Source organism: Mesoplodon mirus (genome assembly GCF_964341445.2).
Source record: "Mesoplodon mirus genome assembly, chromosome: 7".
Lineage (NCBI taxonomy): Eukaryota > Metazoa > Chordata > Mammalia > Artiodactyla > Ziphiidae > Mesoplodon > Mesoplodon mirus.
Genome location: NC_138983.1, coordinates 23,935,808 through 23,959,075, shown reverse-complemented (window position 1 = coordinate 23,959,075; position 23,268 = coordinate 23,935,808). Strand labels below are relative to the sequence as shown.

The window sequence follows — 23,268 nt, the reverse complement described above, 5'->3', positions numbered from 1 at the left end:
AAAAATGAAACCAACCAAGCAGAATCTTCCAGATACTCTAAGTGCTCAGTCTATAATTTATGGCAAGTAACCATATAGGCAATGACTGATGTACATTGTGGTGTGCTAAATTATTCTTGTTGAACATTTAATTATAAATTAAACTCACTTCAAACGTATCTAGCTAGTTTTTGATCGGGTAGCAGAGCAATCTGCTTTCAACTTCAATAGGATATTAGAGAAAGCATTATACTATATCCAAGCTATAGCATATAGTTAGCTTTTTTGTCAAAAACTGGTGTTTTTAAGTTAATTTTATTTATGTGAATAATTTTTGAGCACTTAAGATGTGCTGCATGATGGATATTGATAAAGAAAGATGCCTGACATCAGGAAGCTTATAGTCTTTCACATGCTTATTTGCATATAAATACTAGAAGAGAGGTACAAATAGTATGTCATGGGGACTCAGAGAAAAGAGAAGTTATTTTCAGCTGGAGACATGGAATCCAGAAAGATTTCTTAGAGGAAGTGGTATTTGAGGTGGACCTTCAAAGATGGATAGGATTTTACTAGGTAGATGTGACTAGAGTGTTAGGCAGCTGTCCTCTGTGTTCCCATAGCAATAGCCTGTACTATTATAGCATTAAATACAGTATACTACATCAGTGTTATTTCTTCCCACCATGTCTCTGTCTTGCGTGGGTCATAAACTCTTCTTCTGGGGTTAGGACTGTATGTTATACATCTTTGTGTTCCCAGCACCTAGCACAGTGCCTGTTGGAGAGTAGATGTACATGAAATATTTGGTAAATGTATGATATGAAGTATAATAATCTCAAATAGTCACAGGGCATCAATGAAGAACTGAAAGAGAGTGTTGTGTAGTGATTTACTATATCAGTGTTTACATTAAGTTCAACTGCATCTGAAATAATGAAATAATTTGGAAAAATCCAAAATAACAGCAGCTCAAACAAGGTGGATGTTTTATTTTCTGTTGTATAGAAGGATGTAGGCAGTCCAAAGCTGGTATAGAGGAACCATGCAGTTATTAGGAATCTAGTCTCTTTCTACCTCTGCTCTGCTATCCTTAGGGTATGGTCCTTGTCATGGACCAAGATGACTCCTGGAGGTCCAGCCAGTACATCTGAGTTCCAGGATAGCAGGCACGGGAGAGTGAAGATGGGAACACCCCTTTATTTTAAGAGAACCCTCCAGAAGTTGCACGCATTGCTGCTTATGTTTCATTGGCTGGAGTTCAGTCCCATGGCCTTATCTAGTTGCAAGGGAGGATGGGAAACAGTCTTTTCTTCAGGCCATGGTGTGTCCAGCTAAAACTGGAGTCTCTTACTAAGGAAAAATGGGAGAATGAATATGAAGACCAAGCAGTCTTGCCTTAATTGGCTTTGCAGTCTATGGGTTTGAATCCTGGCTCTGCTACTTATTACCTGTGTCATGTTGGAGAATTCACTCAGTCTCTCTGAATCTTGGTTTCCTCATCTGTAACATGGGCATAATAATTATTTCTCCTTTTTGGGTTGTAGTGAAGAACAAACAAGATGATACATGTAAAGAACTTAGCCCAGTGCCTGGAATATCATAATCCCTCAGCAATTAGTGACTCTTACTCTTATTATCCTTACAGAGTCAACTAAGGTTCTATTCTGCGTTCAATTCCAGACCAGGTAGCCTGGCAGAAGTAGAAGTTCGGACACCAAGTTTCTCTGGGTGAACACTGTTCCGCCCCCTCTCCTTCTGTTCCTTCTGCCTGCTCTGTGATGGTGGGTGGATGGGCTGGTGAAAAACTTGTCTTCAGAGAAGAGGCTCCTGTATATTTCAGTGTCCTGCTGGTGCCATGTGCACTAGCTAACCAAAACACAGCTGGTATGTCTAATTTTAGGTTCACAAGTCTTGCTGGTTGTCCTCTTTAAATTCTGTTTTACATTCTGAACTGTAGGAAATTTTTTTAGAAGTGGAGAGGAGGCAGGGGCAGTACACCCTTTACTTTCTAGTTAGAAAATAGCCTCCATTTTCTTTCCGGTAGGCAGTCGCGGGGGAAAGGTTAGAGGCACCCCTACTGTTCTCCACCCTGTTCTTTGGGTCTCTGTGAACCGTGGCAGGGTAACCTGTGTTGAGTGAAAGACTCTGACTTCATGTGTGTGAAGAATGGAAATGCTAGCCTTTAGCTGAGGTTATAAAACTAAGAGAGTCTAGAAACTCTTATCTGCTGTTGAATTTTGAGGCTCTTTCCCGAGATTAGAAGAAGAATAATAATTATTAAGTGGCTTTAGGTCAGGTGCTTTTCACCTCATTATTTCAGTTGACCTCAATATAACTCCCACAATAACCTGTGTTATTCTGATTCTCATTTTACAGATGAGAAAACTGATACTCAGAGAGGTTGAGCTTTGTGGAAGTTCACCTAGTTTATAAGTGGAAGGATTAGGATTTGAATCCAGGTCTAACCCCAAAGTACATTTTCATTCCACCATCCCATTTAGCCTCTACTCTTAATTATTCCCGCTTACATTTAACCTTTCCAAGTTGTACTGACACAATCACCTGATGTTTATTATCTCAATGAAGGTATTTAGTAGATACTTTATGAACATTCTAATCAGACTATTAAAACTATTCTTTCCCTTCCATCTGGATTTTCCTTCCTAGATATTTTACAGAGTATTTTGATTAGTATCAGATTGTTTTGTTCATTTTTTTCCATTCAGCACTCCTCTAGCTCAGTACTTGATACTTAGTAGTCAGTCACTCAGTAGACTGTTAATCACTTAATAATAACAATAACAACAATGACAACTAAAATTCATTGAGAACTTAGTAGGTACCAGGCTCTGTGCTATAAACTTCCTACATATTATGTCATTTAATTTTTACCACAATTCTTTGAGGTACAGTTTCGTTAAGGTATTTTTCTATATTGTTTGGAATTAGTGGCATGGTGTTTTTTTCCTTTGATCTATTCATTCAGTCAGGTGGAGTATTGGGGGCTGTAGGGAACTTAACAATGAACAATTCTAAGTACTGGTCTCATGGAGCTTTTGTTGTAAGAGCAAAACAGATGCAAGCAAGTTAAACAGTAAATAACATTTTAAATAATGATAAATGCCATGAATAACAAACTAGGGGAAGGAGAAAGAGAGTGACTGGAATGGGGAATGAGAGAGAGGCTGTTTAAGGATCTGACAAGGCTGGGTATAGTTAGAGCCAGTGGTGGGAAGATCTGGTGGCATAGTGATCTGAATGGAGGAAGTAAGTGAGTGTAGAAGCTCTGAGATGGGACAAGCTTACTGAGGATAAAAAAGATGGCTGGAGGATAATGAGTCAGGGTTCCAGGTCGGGGGTAGTAGACGAGGTCAGACTGTCAAGTAGGCCACGGTAAAGATTTTGGATTTCCTTCTGAGTAGCCATAGACTGTTTAAGCAGGAGAATGAGTGATCTGATTCATGTTCTTAAAATTTCCCTCTGGTGCCTGTGTGGAGAATGGAGTGTAGGGTAGGCGAGTGGGAGTGGTGATGCTCCTTGGATTAGGACCAAATAGGGAGTAGTGGAGATGGTGAAGAGTAGTTGGACTTGGCCTGTGTTTTAGAGTTAGGTCTGAAAAGACTTGGGGGTAGGTTTGCTCAGGCCCAGAAATTATTTTGGATCTGAGCAACTATATAAAGGTGGTTGCCTAACATAGGAGTGGATTTGGAGTTGGAAAATCAAGTCATGTGAAGAAGATAGTAAAGAATTTTTGGACATGGCACGGTGAAACTAAAATTTTATGGCGTACTAAAATTCAGTTTCATTTCCTTTTGTCAGGGCTTTGCTTTCTGATTGGGTTCCTTAGGAGAACTTCTTACATATTCTATCTCCCAGTCCTTTTCCACTGTTTCTCCCAAACAAAACCTTTTCGTGAAAATGATAGAAAGTTGGATAGATTTTTTTTTTTTTAAGTATGGTACCAACACAAGGCTAGTGGGATAGGAAAAAACCAAAATAGGCAGCCAGTATTCTTTCTGAACTCAGCATCTTCTGATTCTTTATAATACAGAATTCAATATTTAGGAACCAGTTTAGGATATTAAGTGATTTACACTTACATGTCTACTGACACATGGCTTTTCTTTTGGTGCCCAGCTGGTTATTGGCATTAGATTAGACTGACTCCCATCAAAGTACAGAGACTGGTTGTCAAGAAATACTTATTCTGATGTCCCTTTTACCTACCATATTCCACCTTTGTTTCTGCCTCTTGCCCATTTTCAAAGAATGTTTGCATTAGAATGAGCTGTATTATTTCTGTGTTTTGGAGTGAATGGATGGACATGTGTTTATGAGGTATTCTGAACCCCTTTGAAGAAAGACATGCCAACTTCCTTGGTGTTCACATTCAAGGACCCTTAGAGACAGAAAACTTTCAGAGGGAGTTCTTCCAGAGGTAGCAACTTCAAATGTCTACAGGGACCAGAAAGGTAATGTAAATGAGAGAAGCCAGCCAGGGTAACTATGGCAAACTGGAGGGAGCTTGCCTTGCCTAAAGCGGGTAGTTGCTACTCAGCTTCAGCCAGCTGCTGCTATGTGGGAGAGGGAGCCCAGTACAGTCATAGAAGAAGCTGGAAATCTTTATTATGTCATATCTCCTGGTTTTTAAATGTTAACAATGAATTTAAAATTCCTAGTATGCTGTGTGGGACAACACTGTAAAAACACAACAAAACAAAAGTTGTGTAGGCTGCAGCCTGCAAATCTGTAGGTTCTGATTTGGCCCATTTTCCTCATTTACAGGTTGAGAAACAGAAACTCAGAGATGTAAAATGACTTTTTCAAGCTCATATAGCAGTTAGTAGGAATGGAGCCTGAGTCTCCTTTCTCTTTATGCAATGCCCTTTACACTAGGAAAGTTAAACTTTTGGGGGACTTTGAGGAACGCTCAAGTCCCTTTTCATGGAAGAGTGCGTGTACATTCCAAATTGTGTGTACAGTTTTGGGGATTTCAAACTCCCGGAAATAGATACATGAATACTAGGTAGAGAACCCTTTCTTATACCTTTGCTTCATGTTTGCATGCAAAGGGAACAGTGCCCCAGTATTTATACTTAGGCAAACTCATGGAGAGAGACACTCGAAGCAGAAGCCCCAGATCTGTCCTCTCGTCCTCCCTCCCTCCCTTTCGGTATATTAAATCTTAACTAGATAATAGGAATAAATTTAAGTAAGTCTAAGACTCTTCCTACTACTGTTCCCGCTACTAGTCCCTCCAGTCATTGCTTTCTAGTCTTTTACATACATATGTATCACCCATAAAAATGAATAGTTTTGGGCTTCCCTGGTGGCGCAGTGGTTGAGAGTCCACCTGCCGATGCAGGGGACACGGGTTCGTGCCCCGGTCCGGGAAGATCCCACAGGCCGCGGAGCGGCTGGGCCCGTGAGCCATGGCCGCTGAGCCTGCGCGTCCGGAGCCTGTGCTCCGCAACGGGAGAGGCCACAACAGTGAGAGGCCCGCATACCACAAAAAAAAAAAAAAAAAAAGAATTGTTTTATGTTTTTTTAATAAATGATATAGTATGCATTGTTTTGCAGCTTTTAAAAAATTCAGTGTGGTGTCTCATTCTTTTTATTTGCTGTATCAGATCGCATTTGTTAATCCCATAGTTTATTTGGCCACCCACTGTTGATGGATGTTTAGGATGTTTCCCATTTTTCAGTATTACAAGCAGTGCTGCAATAAATATTTTTTTTCATACCTCCCTGGCCCATGTTAGTGCTTCTCAAGGGGAGAAAGTGAAAAATGGACTTGCTAGGCATGTGATTTCAAAGTAGCTTTATTATATTATATCAGCAACCTATGGAAATCCCCAACCTGTCCAAAGTCTCTCATCACTCGGTATTATCAAATCAAAACTTTTTTTTCAATGTGATGGATAAGAAATGATATGATAATTACAAGTAAGTTAGAGCATCTTTTACATCTTTTCATATGTGTATTAGCCGTTCCACATTTCTGTTATGTTCATATCCTTTGTTGGGATTTCTTTTGTGCTTATTTGGCTTTTTCTTATTTATAGGAATCTCTTACGTATTTTCGCATTATTCTTGATACCAACCTCTTCTCTTGTATATGTTGTAAATCTTTTTCATTTAGATCTTTTTGATCCTGGTTTTGCTACTGACTAGCTCTGTGATTTGGGGGACATCATTTGACTTCCACAGAACCATTTCTCTCTATTGTACGGTGTGAATACACTACCTTTTACTTATTGTGTTACTGTGGAATGCTAGTTAAACAGTGTATGGGCTCTGTGACTTGGGGGTTTCTCATTTGATTTTCACCAGCCATTTTTCTCAGCTGAAGTGAGAATGTACTACTTTTTAGGTTTATTGTGAAATGCCAATGAAAGAGCATATGAAAGTGCTTTGGAGAATAAAGAATACCTTCAAATGTAGGCATTTTGTCCTTTGTTTGGCTTTATTATGATTCATCCCTAGGAGCTGGCTTTTATGAAGCATCCCCCATCTCCATAGATGGATCAAATTTTGAGGGGTGTTACACAACATAGCACTTATCTTGTTTTAATCTACACTCTTCTTGGGGGAAGAAAGAGGTACATAAACAAGATAGGCTCACATTGAACTCCTGTGTTCTTGGAATGCATTGTGTAGAATGGAGGTGAGGAAGAGCAGTATCAGGCGAATCTCTCCTCTTCACCACTCACAGTGCTTGCCCCAAGGACTGACGTAGTATAATCTGGCCATTTATGGAACCAAATGTCTACAAGGTTAGAATTCTTCTAACTTCTCAATTAGAACACAGGTTTCAGAGGCAACTCTTCCATTCCACCACAGTAGGGAAGTCTGAAAGTATCATCTATTCCAGTTACCTTTTGACTGATGACTGCCCTCTGCAAACAAATAATTAACTAAAACATGATACTACCCGATGGTATGGGGACACTCATACTCAAATACCACCTTAGACCTAGACAACCCTGTGCCCCTGCCCTATGCTTTTGAGGGTCTTTCCTTTGGCCATGCCTGCCCCCTTCTAGACCACTCTCCAAGTATCCAGGACCCAAGAATTACCTGATGAAATGTCCTGACCCTGCGTCCAGGGCCTGCAGAGGCTCTTTCTGAGCCCATCCTCCCAAAGATGGACCAAACCATTAGACCCCGCCCCTGATATGAGCATTTGTAGGTCCCAGGTGTGGCCAAGGTGACTGAGAGAGATGTGCCCAGAGCTTGGGTGTATTAGCTTGAAAATCTGTGTACAAGGCTCCTTGAGGTGCAGGAAGGGACTGGGGTGTGAGAAAAGAAAGGAAGTGGCTTTGGGGCCAGGGTTGTCCATTTGTACTCTTACCCAGCCCTGCTGCTGTCAGAGGAGGGTCTGCCCAGAGGACCCTCTCCCTTCTGACCAACTGCTTATTTGGAGGGGAGGGGTTAAAAAGCCATTGGGGAAGGTTTTTTTCACCACCCGTTTAGAGGCTGGCTCAATACAGACCCCAATTATCTCTGAGAATATTCTCAGAGAGGGGTGGGGAGGTAGTATGGGTGAATTTCCTGAAGGAAGAGTCTCTGTGCCTCTCCTCTGTCACTCCCCTGTGTAGGCAGTGCTGTGGATGCTTTGTAAAAAGGGGGAAGGATTCTGCTGACACACTGTTTTTATGAAAGAAGGCTAAGGGTTCCCTTATCTCTCCACACAAGGCACATCTGCCTGCAAACAGGCTGTCTGCTTCTTAGGGATTCCTTCGTCGTCCTGTTTGTCTTCTGAATGTTTTAAGACACAGTTTGGTGCATTCCTTTCTGTTCTCTAGAGCCAGGGGGAAAGTCATAATATATCAAAGGCTCTTGCTGAAGAGCTTAAAATGGGTGCTGGCAGCTGGGATGTGGGGGAAGAGAGTTTTCCAGGGACAAGTGACCTGCTTGTTCCAGCCAATGAGAAGCAGGTTAGAGGAATGATATCACCAGACAGTCTTTATTGTCTGATCATCTCATAAAAGCAGGATTGTGTCTGGCAATTTAACCCTTTTTTAGGTACTTTGGGTCTCATGCACTCCCCTGGTGTGTGACCTCCAGATTCCTTTTCCCACCTGTCTGCTGTGAGACCAGAGATGAAAGATTTAGATTGGTGAAGAAATTTGAAAAGTTGTCATCATTTAAAAAGTAAAACTAAAAATACAAATTATTAAAATTTAGAACCACAGTTAGGATGGGAATGTCAGCTAAGCTGTGTTTGGAGAGCACATCTAAAGCAGATATCGGTCTTAGGTTACATCAGACTTTTACTGTGTAGACTTGGGAGAGAAAGGAGGTTAGAGGGGAAAAAAGGATTTAGGCTTTAGTCTGTTTTAATCTATATGATGGAGTCTTACTAAGTAGGTCCTGTTTTGGAGGAATTGGAATTTCCCCCCCAAATTTGGAAACTATATCACTGATTCTGAGGCCAATTTTGAAGAACAGACATTTGTAGTACTTGTTTATATTGTGCTTATTTATTGTCTCGTACCCATAAAAATGACAAGTCATTTTACTTACTCATACCTCCTTTCCAACACTGGTAGAATGAGAGTGATTATCCTATCCTGTCCCCAAGGAGTTGAGATAAGAAAATAAACTAATTCATGTGACTTTACATTGTGCTACACACATGTATTATTATAAGGGCATTCATATCTTAAGATTGCATATTCATTCATTCGTTTGTTCAGCAGACTTTTTTGAACACCTTCTTGATGCTAAACACAGATAGAGATAAAAAGTGTAGTTCTTACCTTTAAGGAATTTAAAATATTGTGAGGGAGACAGACAGTAATAATAAATATATGTCTCATACATCTATTGTCTTTAGCATGTGCCCGGCCCTGTTCCAAGCACCTTGATGTATATGAGCTCATCTTGTCTTTCTACAACCCTATGAAATGGGTACTATTATTAGCTTCATATTATAAGGAAATTGAGGCGCTGAGAGGCTAAGTGACTTGCCTAAGGTCACACAAATCTAGTGGTAGATTTGGGACTTGAATCCAGGCAGTGTGGCTTTAGTCTCTGCTTTGAATCTGTGCTGACCAGTACAGTAGTCACTAGCCATAGATGGCTTTGGTGCACTTGAAATGCGGTAAGTCCAAATTGAATTGGGCTGTAAGTATGAAATACACACTAGATTTCAAAGACCTAGTATGAAAAAAATGTAGAAAATACCTCATGTTGAAATTCCATGTTGCAATGATAATATTGGATATACTGAGTTAAGTAAAATGTATTCAAATTAATTTCCTTTTATTTTTGTGACTACTCAAAAACTTAAAATTATATATGTGGCTTGCATTTGTGGCTTACATTACATTTCTGTTGGATTTTGCTAGTCTAAATCATTATAATGCAGTAATAACAACAATATAATAGGTGACATTTATTGAGCGCTTATTATGTGCCACATACTGTGCTAACGCCTTTACAAATAGCATTTCAATTAAGCTTCAAAATAACCCTTTTTATAATCCTCATTTTATCGAAGAGGGAGAAGTTTTCAAGAAGGTCAGTAATTTGCCTGAGGTTAGTCAACTAGTTAATGCCGACCCCAAATTTGAAACCTTATATTTCTGACTCAAAAACCTGTATTCAACTGAATACACTGAAATACCATTTCCAATTAGGGTTAAATCTTGGGGAATTTTCTTTGTTTTTATTTTTGTGAGAATATTTAATATTGCATACTTCTGTATTTGTGATGTAGAAGTTTAAAATAAAAATCACTTGGTCATAAAATAGACATCCCAGATAGAAATCTCTTTTGCAAAGCCTCAGCCCTCTGAATACTGGTGCAGTTGAGCCCTAAGATGAAGCAGTGAGTCAGCCTGTACAAATTGCATTTAATTTTCGTTCCAATTGTTCTCTCAGGTCACTGGGCAATTTATGTCCTGACCCTCTTTGTCCATAGAGAAGAGGAAGAGGGGCAACACATCTTTCCTTGGTCCTTTAGTCCTCTTGGCTGATAAGAAGAAATTGCCTTCCGTTTCACTGTCCCATGAAATGCTGTCTGTGTTCGAGAGAGCAACAAAATGCTGTCTAATGACCCCTGACTTTTCTTTCTTCTAGAGCAAAGATTCAGGCGGACTGAAGGCGGCTATGATAGAGTTGGTGGAAAGGTTAAAGTTCAAGAGCTCAGACCCTAAAGTAAGTATTGTTTTGGAATTAATCGGATATTGGTACCCCAAGTATGTCATTCTCCTTGAGCTAAATTCGAGGGATGTTAATGACGATCTATCTGAACATTGCATCAAGATCTAATTAAGCCTGCCCATCAAAAGCAGTGTTCTAACATGCCTAAAGATAAGTCATCTATTTTTCCCCTTCTCTATTTTATGATTTACAGCACATAATCGTTCATTGTTTTCTCTGAACTGCAGCCAAGTGCATTTTTATTTATTTATTTTTTTTTGCGGTACGCGGGCCTCTCACTGTTGTGGCCTCTCCCGTTGCGGAGCACAGGCTCCGGATGCGCAGGCTCAGCGGCCATGGCTCACGGGCCCAGCCGCTCCACGGCATATGGGATCCTCCCGGACCGGGGCATGAACCTGTGTCCCCTGCACTGGCAGGCGGACTCTCAACCACTGCACCACCAGGGAAGCCCGACAAGTGCATTTTTAATCTTTTACCGGGCCTTCGAGACCATTGGCCTCTGTGTCCATTAAATCCAACCAAAGGCATCAGAGATACCATCAGCTTAATGCTGGGGACTGGAACAAGCTCAGGCCTATCCAGTTGGTGTTCAGTACTAGCATCTTGTCACTCCCCCACTTAACGGGAGCCAGCTGCCACTGTGAATACTTTTGTCCTCATGACCTGGAGTCTGGTCTGGGAAATGATTTAAGCTTCCCAGCTTTCTTTGCAAGATGTTGGGGGCTGTAGGATTGATATTCTGGGAGATGCCATACCAGGGTTGTGGGTGGACTGGGAACTGAACGTGCCGGAGGGATTATGACTAATGTAGCCTCCCTTCTCCTACTCAGGCGTTTGCTGTGGCACTACCCGGTACTGGTGCCAGCTGGCTTTGCCTGAGAGTCAAAGCCTTTCACAATTAAATAGGGAAAGGGGCGTGATTTTATTTGGCTTTTTATACTGTCTTTTTTTTAATTAAAACATTTTATAAGGGGAATAAGACTAGCATTTCTTGAGCACCTAATAAGAGCCAGGCACTGTGCTAGGAGCCTTACATACCTTTTAAAAAAATTGTGGTAAAATATGCATAATGAAATTTCCCATGTGAACCACTTTTAATTGTGCAGCTCAGCAGCCTTAAGCACATTCACATTGTTGTGCAGCGTCACCACCATCCATCTCCACAACTCTTTCCATCATCCCAAACTGAAACTGCACCCATTAAGCACTAACTTGTTATTCTCCCTCTCCTCTTACACACTTGCGATCATTGCAATAACCTTGTAAATTAGCTTTTATTTCCCATTTTATTGATAAGAACACATTGGGGTAACTTTTGTCGATTTTCTTAGCTCAAAGTAGAAAGACCCCTCTCCCCCAAAACTACTTATATGAAAGTAGTTTTCCTTTAGTGAAGATGAACCAATTAATTATTAAAGATAACAGAAAGCTTTTTTTTTTTACCAAGTTTCTCTGGTTTCTGGGACAACAGCTATCCTGAAGGAGACAACTGTATTTCCTCTTTCTGCCACACCCACATGCTTATAGACAGTGAAGAGCAAGAGAATGTGTACAGATTACACTGAGTGGCTTCTGTGCATGACGATAATACAGGTAGAGGGCTTTGGGAACCTTTATGAATGCACATAGTGCCTCTGATGGGAAACTTGCCAGAGCTGAAAGAATTGAGTAGTCCCCATGAGAGCAACACGTGGAAGCCTCAGGATTTTCCTATGATGCATCATAAGCTAAAGGATATTTGTTAGGACCTCACTTGATCTTGGATATGTTTATACACACTCACCTTTCTTTCATCTTCTCTTTGTCTTGCCCTGGATAATTTCCCACCAGTCTATTTTATTTTCAAGCCGCTTTCTAGCCTAACATATGTGTACGCCATTTTTACCTGGAGCCAGCTTGAAGAAGGACCATCATAATTGCAGGATGACTGTTAGATCACAAATAGGGGATGAAAAATGGGACACTTAAATGCATAATTTCTGCAACAAAGAAACTTTTCCCAGAAACAAATTGGTGTCTTCCAAAAGAACTCATTAAATTTTTAGTCTGTTCTGTTTTCCCTCCAAACCCCACCATCCTTTTTTTAAGTTGGCTTATTTAAGAAGAGCAGAATCTCCTAGGCTTTATGACCTGTCATTTTCTGGCACAGCAGCTTTACATAGAAGCACTGACTGAGTCATGGAGCACTGAACTGCCTCACTTCCTCTAGAATTCCCTAAAGCCTCACAAAGCTTGATTAGTCCAGACACTGAGGTCTACTGGGGACTGAGTTAATTTTTACCTCTGAGTTTTGCCAGAGAGGAGTGGAAGATGCCTAGATTAACCTTTTATTAAATGATAAAATAATATATGCTTATAGATTAAAAATACAGCTATCCATAAAATATAGCTATCCATAAAGGAAAAATAAAAAAACACAGCTATAAATAAAATAAATAAATAAAAAATACAGCTATCCATAAAGGAAAAGTAAAATGGATTTCCCTTAAATTAACCACTATTAACAGCTTAGTGTGTAACCTCCTAGACATTTTTTCATGTGGAAATACGCTTCTAAGATATTTTACAAAAATTATACAATAGCTGTGGTTTTATTACACAGAATATCTTAAACATTCTTCTATGTCAGTAATATAGACTTCTTAATGAGATGCCTCATTTTGTCCAAAATATTTGTCAGACATCCTCTTTTCTTCAGAGCATTGGTTCTTAAACTTTCGTGTTCATGAAAATCGCCTGGAGGACTTACTAAAATACAGAGTGCTGGACCCACCCCCAGAGTTTCTGATTCAGTGTGTCTGGGGGAACTAGAAACTGTGCTGGACCTTGGTTATTTTCCTGCCATCTTGTGTTTTGGTTTTCTTCGTTCTTTCAGCAAATAGCCAGAAGAGCCCTTGTAAATTAAGTCCAAATGATTTCAACCTTGAAAAAAATGAAATACATAAAATTCCAGGCTTAGAAAACAAATAAATTGAGCTGAGGGAGCAAAGGAGTAAGAGAGGGGAAGGGAGGTAAACTGAGTCATCAGCTCGGGCTCCCTGAGAGGACAGGGTTCCTTTAAACAGCTATGTCCAACAGAGAAATAGCAAAGCCAAAAAAAGGGAAAGGAGTCCTGGTCAGGAATTAGGAGGATGATCAAGGCCGTCGCCATGGTCCAGGAGTGGGCTGAGTTCTAAAACCAGAGGATCAGCAGGAGACATCAAATCCCAGCTACTAGGGGTGAGCCCAAGGACGGGTATGAGAGCCAGAGCTGGTTGGTAAATAAGGCACAGGTCCAGATGAAGTGGTGTGAGTGCATGTTGCTGTGGTGAGCCCTGTTTTAAAAGGGGCAGACCTCCAGGGATCCAGAACTTGTATACAGTGGAAATAATTTTTTTTTTTTTCGGTACGCGGGCCTCTCACTGCTGTGGTCTCTCCTGCCGCGGAGCACAGGCTCCGGACCCGCAGGCCCAGCGGCCATGGCTCACGGGCCCAGCCGCTCCGCGGCATGTGGGATCCCCTCGGACTGGGGCACGAACCCGTGTCCCCTGCATCGGCAGGCAGACTCCCAACCACTGCGCCACCAGGGAGGCCTGAAAGAAATTATTTTTAATGACAGTCTTTGTTTAATTGGAAGTGGTCTATTAAATAATCCTAATGCGTTTGACTTGATCCAGTTTGCAAACATTTTTTTGCAGCCAAACTTTTCAGAAACATCTGTTGCACAAAGCAGCATTTTAGTCGCTAGATTTCTTATATTTATGCTAGACTTTGGGGAAATTAAAAGATGTAGTTAATCAGGGATATGTATGTGTGTCTATGTCCGGACTAGATTTTTAGGAAATTTAAAGCATCTGAGTTCTTTACAGCTTTCCTTTGTAGTGACTATGCAATTATCTGTCATAGTTTACCCAGAGGAAACTGAAACTTAGAAAACACATTGATTTCCTTCCTTTCCTTCCCCCTGCTCAGTCTCCCAGAAAGTGTTGAACTAAAGTATAACATGCTAAGCTCAGTCTAACTAACCTCTCATTATGCAGTTAATAATAGCCATTTTCTCTATGATATATTGATTGCTTTTCTCTCCATGTAAGGTGCACCATTCACTGTTTCCTATAGCTGGTGTGTGCTTGAAACAAACAGTTAAAACCATGTTTGTGTATCTCAAATTCATACTAATTTATTAAGAAGTTATTCTCGAAAAAGCATCTTAAACTCGAGCCAAGTGGTTCACATTATTTTCTGTGACTGGAGTGGGATTAAACATAGGATCTAATCATACTAAGATTGTCTGAAATATAATCAGGTTCTTTTCCTTATTTTCTTCGATCTCTAAAGGTGTTCTTACTGAAGTATGAAACCAAAGAATTGTCTAGCAACATGAAATTAGTTAAATAGAACTGAGGATTGTTTTCTTGTTTTATTTTTATTTAGCATTTACAGAGCATTTTATAATTGCAAGAGGACCTTACAGACCTTTTTAATAGCCGATATCACTGACGTGGAACATAGCCCAGTCCGTCACTCCAGTGCTAATCAGACTATTGTTTAAAATGGTAGGTTTTGCATGTACAAATAGTAATGGATATAAGCAAAACCTAACTTGAATTCTTGGTGTTAGTGTCCTGTTATTCACCTGGGTCAGGTCAGGCCTTGTGCTGGTCCTTGTCCTGCTGCAAGATAGAAGTATTCACTGGGGCAGTATTTATTCATCCTTCTAAAGCAGAGGATTGAGATGCCTCAGTTATGAAGTTGGTTCATTCAAAAGTGTTCCTTTGGTTGGAAGGTTATTAGAATTACTGACTTATTTCTTTTCATTTATTTATTTATTTGGCTGCGTCAGATCTTCGTAAGGCATGTGGGATCTTTCGTTGCGGCACTCGTTGCGGTGTGTGGGCTTCTCTCTAATTGTGGCGTGCAGCTTTTCTCTTCTCTAGTTGTGGCGCGGGCTCCAGAGTGCGTGGGCTCTGTAGTTCGTGGCAGGTGGGTTCTCTAGTTGAGGTGCGTGAGCTCAGTAGTTGTGGCGCGTGGGCTTAGTTGCCCCGTGGCATGTGGGATCTTAGTTCCCCAACCAGGGATCAAACCCGTGTCCGCTGCATTGGAAGGAGGATTCTTTACCACTGGATCACCAGGGAAGTCCCTGTTGACCTATTTCTTCACTTTACATAAAAAAGAAGTAATGTTGGAAGACATGAATTGTGTTTATTTTACCTCTGTATCCTCAAGCCCTACTAGCGTGGTACCTAGTAATAGCTATGCATTATCTATTACAGCAACCATATGAAAAGAAATATTATTTGCCCTGTTTTATGGATATGCAATCCAAGACTTACAGGGATTAAACAGCTTGCTAGTAAGTGCTGGGAACAGGACTGGACTTCAGATTCATCTTCCTTCATGTTATTCACCCCCACACTGTTGTTGAACCCATGGGTAAGTTGATATTTATACATATAGCCTGTCATCCCTAGCAATATGACTCTTCACTAACTATTTTTCCCTCGCACCCTTCTTTTACCTCCCTTACTGGATCCTGCAGCCACAGCTTCCCACAATCCTAGAGTCCCAGGACTGGAGAAAATATGGGGAGATGACAAAGGATCCATGACAGCCCCAGAGCATTTAGCCCTGGCCAAATGGAGAACTAAGGCAAGTGCTTCAGTAGTTTCCCCTTATGTATGAAGGACACCAAATGGGAAAAATACCAGTGCTTTCTCAGGTCCAGTCTAGGCTCTGAGGCATGGAAATCACCCAGAAGCAAATGTGACCCCTTTTCATCCTCTGTAGACACTTGGGCAGCAGGAAGAGGAGAAACAAACTCTTTGCCCTCCTTCACCATCTCCCTGCCTTTATCAAAACGAAACAATTTCCCCTTTTCCCATTCCCCAGTTACAAAAGTGATACATGTTCTTCGTAGAAAAATGTGGAAAATGCAGACAACTATAATGTAGAAAGAAGAAATCAGCCAATCTTCTGCTACCTGCAGTAGTTTGTAAACTTTCAGTACTTTTTTCTAAAACTGAGGATTCTTGAGCCTCACTCAGAACATCTAATTTGGTAGTTCTGAGTTCTGCTTTTTTAGTGTGCAGCCTGGTGCACATGGTCAATACTCCATACTTTGAAACACACCAGTGAAAAAGCTGTTTAATATTATGGTGCTTTGCCTTTCAGAATGAAGAGTTTTATTATTCTATATATAATTGACCTCTGAACAACATGGTTTGAACTGCACGGGTCCACTTACACGAGGATTTTTTTTCAGTAGTAAATACTATAGGGGCTTCCCTGGTGGCGCAGTGGTTGAGAGTCCGCCTGCCGATGCAGGGGACGCGGGTTCGTGCCCCGGTCTGGGAAGATCCCACATGCCGCGGAGCGGCTGGGCCCGTGAGCCATGGCCACTGAGTCTGCGCGTCCAGAGCCTGTGCTCCGCAACGGGAGAGGCCACAACAGTGAGAGGCCCGCGTACCGCAAAAAAAAAAAAAAAAAAAAAAAGTAAATACTATAGTATCGAAACTACATGATCTGCATGCAGTTGGTTGAATCTGTGGATGCAGAACCCAGAACTGTGGGTATGGAGGAATCCCATAACAGAGGGCTGGCTCTTAGTCATACAAGGACTTTCAACTGCATAGAGGGTCAGAGGGCTGGCTCCCCAACCCCAGTGTTGTTCAAGAGTTATATAACTATTATTCTATGTGTGTGTATGTATAAAACTATATATAGCTATACACACACACACACACACATAGTTTATGTCCTGCTTTTTTCACCTAACATTATTTCTTATAAATACATACATTTTATCATTTGAATCCACTTCTATCTTTGAACCCCAATTTAGGAAACTCAAATCCTGAATGCCAGTCTGCCGTTATTGCCCAGTGGAACCTTTACATAATAAGGCATTTCTCTTTTCTTCCTAATAGCATAAGCAGATTCTGTGAGTTTGTTTATTTGCTTTTTGAGGCAGGCATGATAGTCACAGTCTAAGGTTATGCAGGCACAATGGAAACTGAGTTAATGCAAAGTCAGATACACAATCGTGTAGTCAGCTTCAAGCTATCTGTTTCACAGCATCTACCTCCCCACTGGTCAGGGTATCTCCCATCATGTGACAGAATGAATAAATGCAGGGCACAGTGGGAAGTCTGAAGCCATTTGCTCCAGGCCCTCCACTTTATAGATGAGGACACTGAGGTGCCCGGGTAGTAAAGGTTCTTGCCCAAGGTCACCCAGGCAATTACAGCAGAGCTCAAGAAGGTCGACAGCTTTTAGGACTATAGCTCTGTAGTTTTCCCAGTAAAGAGAAGTTTTGTCCATTTGACAAGGATGTGGAAAAATTGGAACCCTCATAAATTTCTGGGGTGGCGGGGATGTAAAAAGGTATAGTGACTTTGGAATATGACCTGCCAGTTACTCAGAAGGTTAAACATAAGCGTTGCCGTGTGATCCAGCAATTCCATTCTGGAGTATATACCCAAGAGAAATGAAAAACATACATCCACACAAAAACTGCACACCAGTGTTCATAGCAGCATTATTCATACTATCCCTGATGTGGAAACAACACAACCAATGCATGGGTGAATAAAATGTGGTATATCACACAGTGGAAGACTATTTGGCAATGAAAAGAAATCAAGTCCTGACACATGCTGCAACAAGGATAATCCTCAGAGACATTAAGCTGAGTGAAAGAAGTCATTCACAAAAGACCTGATATCGCGTGATTCCTTTTATATGAAATGTCTAGAATAGGCGCATTTTTACAGAAAGAAAGTAGACTCGTTGCTTGGGGCTGAGGGAGACGGAGGAGTGGGGGTGGCAGGGACTGCTGCTGGGCATGGAATTTCTGTTTGTGGTGATAAAAATGTTCTGAAATTGACTGTGGTGGTCGCACAACTCTCTGAATATACTAAACCCCACCAAATTGTATGGTAATGTGAATTATATCTCAGTAAAGCTGTTGAGAGAGAGATTGCTGTCTGAATCACTTTTTTCAGGGCTTCACTTGAATTGTCAGCAGTGAATAGTCCTTTTTCTTTCTCCTCTCCTCTTCTAGACAGGAATGAGATTGAGAAATCTAATGTTAGCCTCTGTCAGGGGGAGGCAGTATTTTACAGTTATTAAAAGCTCACTGGGACCGATACCCTCCAGAGTTGATAACTATGCAGTCTTGAGCAGATCCTGTGCTTAACCTCTCCATTTCTCAGTATTTTTGTTTTTTCAGCTGCAAAATAGAGGATAATAGTACATCCTTCATAGGGTTGTTAGGAAGATTAAATGAGATAATCAATTTTAAATGCTTAGGACAACATCCTGTAAATGATGGCTGCTGCTAGCTTTCTCCTTGTCCTGAGACCCACCCCACTGTTTCCAGTAGAAGGGCAAGGGTACATGGGGGTAGTTTCTCCCCCTCACCCCCTCCAGGAGTTTAGGAGACCTTCTGATACTGGTGGAGAAAAATAAGCCACCTGTTCATAACTAACTGGATTCTGCACTTTGATCAGTTAACACTTCCCGGGATTAGTGACACTTAGAGATTTCAGGTTTTAAAGGGCCATTGCTACCTCTTCGAGTGAGTGACATGCAAATAAATTGAGTTGAGTTAAATCTCCATAGTTGAGACCCCTAGGTGTTGCTGCCTGGCTGACTGACACTGTGGGCCTTGCATGGCCGCCTTGCCTGTTGTTGGTTCTGTGTCTATTGCCCATTCAAGTCAAGGCAAATATATCTGCCTTGGGGAGTGTGCAGCTGTGTGTCCCTATATTCCCAATGGAAACAAGAAATCAGTGCCTAGAAGCAATTACGTTTATTGTTATGGAGCAAACTCTCTAGTTAGCAAAACTGCCTGGTGCCAAATTAAAAGAAAAATAAAGAAATTAAGAGCCACAAAAGAAATCGCGTGTGGCATTTAAGAGACACATTAGGAGATATAGCCCCACTTTAAAGTAAACACCACTGAGATTCTGGTTCCCCTCCCTACTTTCCGTTTCTCTTCGGCTTTACCCTTTGGCTGTTCTCTTTCTATTGGAGCCCCAGAGCTCCTAATTGAAGCACCGTCCAAATCAACTCTAGGCATTTTAAAACTAGGTGGACATGGTCTCTGAGCTGCCTAGTGGGCTGGAGCATTGTTAGAAGTCAAAGGGATTGAGCTTTAAATGGCTTAATAAAATGAACACATTGTGATGTCCTTCTCCCCCGCTCCAGCTCCTCCCTGCACTGACAGGAGCCTTGATAATTTACTCTTTGCCAGAGCTTAAAGGGCTTATTACATGGCCAACGTGAAGAAGGGGGTGGAGCTGTCAGGGCTCCCCCATAGCAGCCACACTTCACGTTTCCAGTGTAGGATTGTATTTGACATTTAATTTAGGAGCCTGGGTAGCTAGATATAGAACTTTTTGTGATAATAGTGATAAAAACCACCCAGTTTTATTTAAGGGTCTCCTTCTTTCCTGTCCCCCTCCCTCCCCTTTTCCTTTTAGTTCAAGCTCTCATTCAGCTAGGAAATAAAATTCAGGTTTACTCAAGGAAAAATGTGGGGTTTCCCTTTTTTGATATCTTAAGGCTAAAGCTACAGAATGCAACCTCAGTCAACCAGGTCTGTGTGTGGATGCTTGTATGTATGTATGAATGTAAAATTCGAAAACTGGCCTCTCCCCTGATTGCCTCTGCATTTAGCCAAAGGGCAAAATCCGCCAGGGCTCTGTGGTTGTGTAGAACACTTCCATGCAACCCGTGATCCAGTTGATCACCACCCCATTGCTGAATGGCTTTTGTTTACTTCTTTAGTAGGTGAAACAGATTCTATGATATCACCTTAATTCCTAGCTCAACCTGGTTAATTAGACATTTATAATCCCCATTTTACAGATGAAGAAACATTTAAGAGGTATATTGACTTGTCCAAGGCCACAGGGCTAATGATGGCAATAAATTGCCTTTCTATGATTGCTATATGGAATTAGTAGAAGTTGTAAGAAGTTATGAACTTTTTAGTTATAGAAGGTGGGTTGGCAGTAGTATACAAATGTAGAGTTTGTTCAGACTTTTAGGGAAAAAATGTTAGATTGAGTATGCCATGCTTTCCTTTACTTTTATGTTGAAAGAGCACAGACATTGGAGCCAGATGACCTGAGTCCAAATACTGGCACTTATTACGTCCATCATTTGATGTGTCTGAGCCTTCAGTTTCATCAATAAAATGAGACAGATACTATGTTTTTATTAATGAGTATCCTGAAAATGGAAACTTTTGAGGAGGAGATAAGAAATGATGGAAGATGATTGGTATCACAGCTTTTGATGGTCCAGAAAGTATTTTAGAAACTAGTTGTTTAACAAGCCCTATGGTTCTTAGGTTAGCAGATTGTTAGCTGCTCAAGGGGGTGTAGTAGGGTTTCAGTCGGCTAAAGAGAGCAAATATGATAGAGGCAAGTTTGAGGTTGGGGAGCTGACTATACCTCCAGACTCTGCAGGTGCTGAGGGGCAGGGTGTGACCTGTCCTTCCGGTGTTGTGGAAGCGGACTGCATCTGATCTTATCAAACTGGAAAAGGCTCCCTCACAGCCTGTGGCTATCTACTGAAACAGGCGCTAGGAGCCTCTGACATCCATGCTCTTCAGTGCCTAGGAGGATGTGTGAGGAAGTCCTTCCTGTGTTCCTTTGGGAGATTTGAATCTGTACTCCCAAGGGCGTGGGTTCTCTTTCTCTAAGAGATCTGTCTGGGGCTCTGTAGCTGAGAGCTCGGTGGGTACCATAGGAAAACCCCACAATAAGTGCTCACAGTTACTGTTATCTGGACCAGCAGAACAGTTCTGCTGATGTGTCTTACGTTCCCAGAGAGTACTGTGTTCTTCCCATGTATTATTTTGTGTAAACTTCACAAAAATATCTATGAAACAACTTTCACCTTTCTGAGCTTCAGAAGCATGGAGTTAGCAGAGCCAGTGCTGCAGTCGTCCTCTGTCACCACAGACTCCACCAGCTTTACTATTCTGACCCTCTGTAGCAAAGAAGACTCAGAAGACATGAGGCCTACATCTCAGTGCCCTTTCCTGACTATTCTTGGTGGCAGGCAGCTGTTCTGGTTTTGTGGTTTCTGTAGTATACAGATAGCTGTGTCTTTGCAGGAAAGGTGTGTGGCTAGAGAACTGGAATGGAGGTGAGGGGTGAGTCTTGTTTTAATATACTTGCTTTAATCTTCAGCGGATAAAATAGGCTTTCTTTGTATAGTCAAGTCTGAGAGGTTTAAAAATAGTATAATTTCTGTTTAGTTGCCCCTGAAGCTTTCAGTGGCACCTTCTACTTCCCACTTCCTACACAATAACTTCTGAAGCAGAAGCTGTCTTTCTATTTTATACAAAGGTTAAGGCAGAAAGAAAGCTAGAAAAGAAGGTGGAATAGAAGCTCTCACTCATATTCTTGTTTGTTATAGGCCCTGGATGTCTCTGGGGACCCGTTCTTCTACTTTCACATTTCTACAGGGAGCACCCAGAATTTTTTTTCTTTTCACTCAGGAAAAGTGTTGCTCAGAAGTTTATAATTGCTTTCTTTTTTTTCTTTTTTTTTTTTTTTTTTTTTTTTCTTTCTGTACACGGGCCTCTCACTGTTGTGGCCTCTCCCGTTGCGGAGCACAGGCTCCGGACGCACAGGCTCAGCGGCCATGGCTCACGGGCCCAGCCGCTCCGCGGCATGTGGGATCCTCCCAGACCGGGGCACGAACCCGTATCCCCTGCATCGGCAGGCGGACTCTCAACCACTGCGCCACCAGGGAGGCCTATAATTACTTTCTTTATTGCCACCCTGGGGTCACGCAGAGAGAAGCGTCTTAAGAGTGAGCAATAGTATCCATTCAAAGTGAGCCCAGCATCCCTCTTGAACTGTTCTCTGGTGCATCCAGATCAGTGCCATGACACTGGGTTACACATCAAGTTGTCATGGCAATAAATTCATAGCAGCTGACAGCATGAACAGGCAGTCCTGGGAGGAGACAGTGCTTGGCAATGATGACACAGCCATAGTGGTTAGATCTCCGTCTCTCATACTAGGGCTACCTGTCAGTCTGCTGTGACTGTGTCTCTCTCAGATGACTGGGGCACACAGTAGCTATCCACTTCACAGCTGATTAGTAGATTCAAGTGTTAATTAGGATCTTTCAAGTCCACAGCCTCTAGGAAACATAGTCCTGAGCCTCTAATGCTCTGTGTATGTGTGTGTGCGTGTACATGTGTATTTATGTTTGTATGTTGAGGAGGGAAAACCATGAAAGGGAGGCAGTCCAGAAGAAGCATATTACAGGGTCATATGCATGAAGCTGGTAAAGAACAATAGTGTACTTAGGCTCAAGTACCAAAATTTATAGTCTCAGGGAGAAGCACGCTGGCAGAAATAGAGGAAGGCTGGAGTACTCTGACTGAAATATGGGGTTCCTATCCAAGGGAATGTGATTCTGAAAGTCAAAGGTACAAGCCAAGCCAAAGACTATATAAGGCAAATCTAAGGTCTAAACACGAAGAAGGAGAGCTTGAAGAGCACATATAGTTACTAAGTCTGAAGAGTGAAAGGTGGAATTTGAGGTCAACATTAGGAAACCAAGGATTCAGAGCCAAGTGGAGATGAGAAAGGAGAGAAAGCTGGCCTGGAACAAGTTGGAGGTAGGATCAGAATCCTAAATAGTTTCTTCAAATCACTCAGAAGCTCTTTGTGTCTTAGAACTGTGTTTCGGCAAATTAGTGGTTCAAGTGAGAGTGGGGCTGGGTTAAAGGGTCTAGGTTGCGGGGGGCAGGTGGAGCTTAAATGGAGCATTTGAGTCTAGAGAATGGATATAGTTATTTAGTGGGGAGTGGTGGGAAAGGGGTGCAAGAAGGGGTGTTCATAGGTAAAGGGGGAGGCTTCTTCAGCCAGACTGTGGTGGAGAGGCAGGTGCGGGATGGCTTCTGACACTCAGTCAGAGGTGTTGACCGCTATGATGTGCCAGACCCTAAGCAAAGATGTTTTAATTTCTCCTCCAGATATTAGGTCAAGGCACGTATTATCTAGTGGAGAAAATAAAACTTGATTCCAGAGTTTAGAGCCTGGATGATTGCCTAAACTTCGGTATCGTTAAGGGGGAGAGGGGAACAGGACAAGGTTT

The 23,268-nt window shown here is 41.7% G+C and overlaps 1 protein-coding gene across 6 annotated transcripts in view; it reads left to right on the top strand.

Annotated features, from left to right (window-relative positions):
* The window catches only part of TRIM44 (tripartite motif containing 44), a 119,639-nt gene that overhangs the window by 10,010 nt on the left and 86,361 nt on the right, over positions 1 to 23,268 (top strand). For all 6 annotated transcript variants that reach the window (XM_082626275.1, XM_082626277.1, XM_082626274.1 and 3 more), the window contains exon 2: positions 10,072 to 10,149. In XM_082626275.1, coding sequence (XP_082482401.1) covers positions 10,072 to 10,149 — 78 coding nt within the window. The remainder of the gene's footprint in view (positions 1 to 10,071; positions 10,150 to 23,268) is intronic.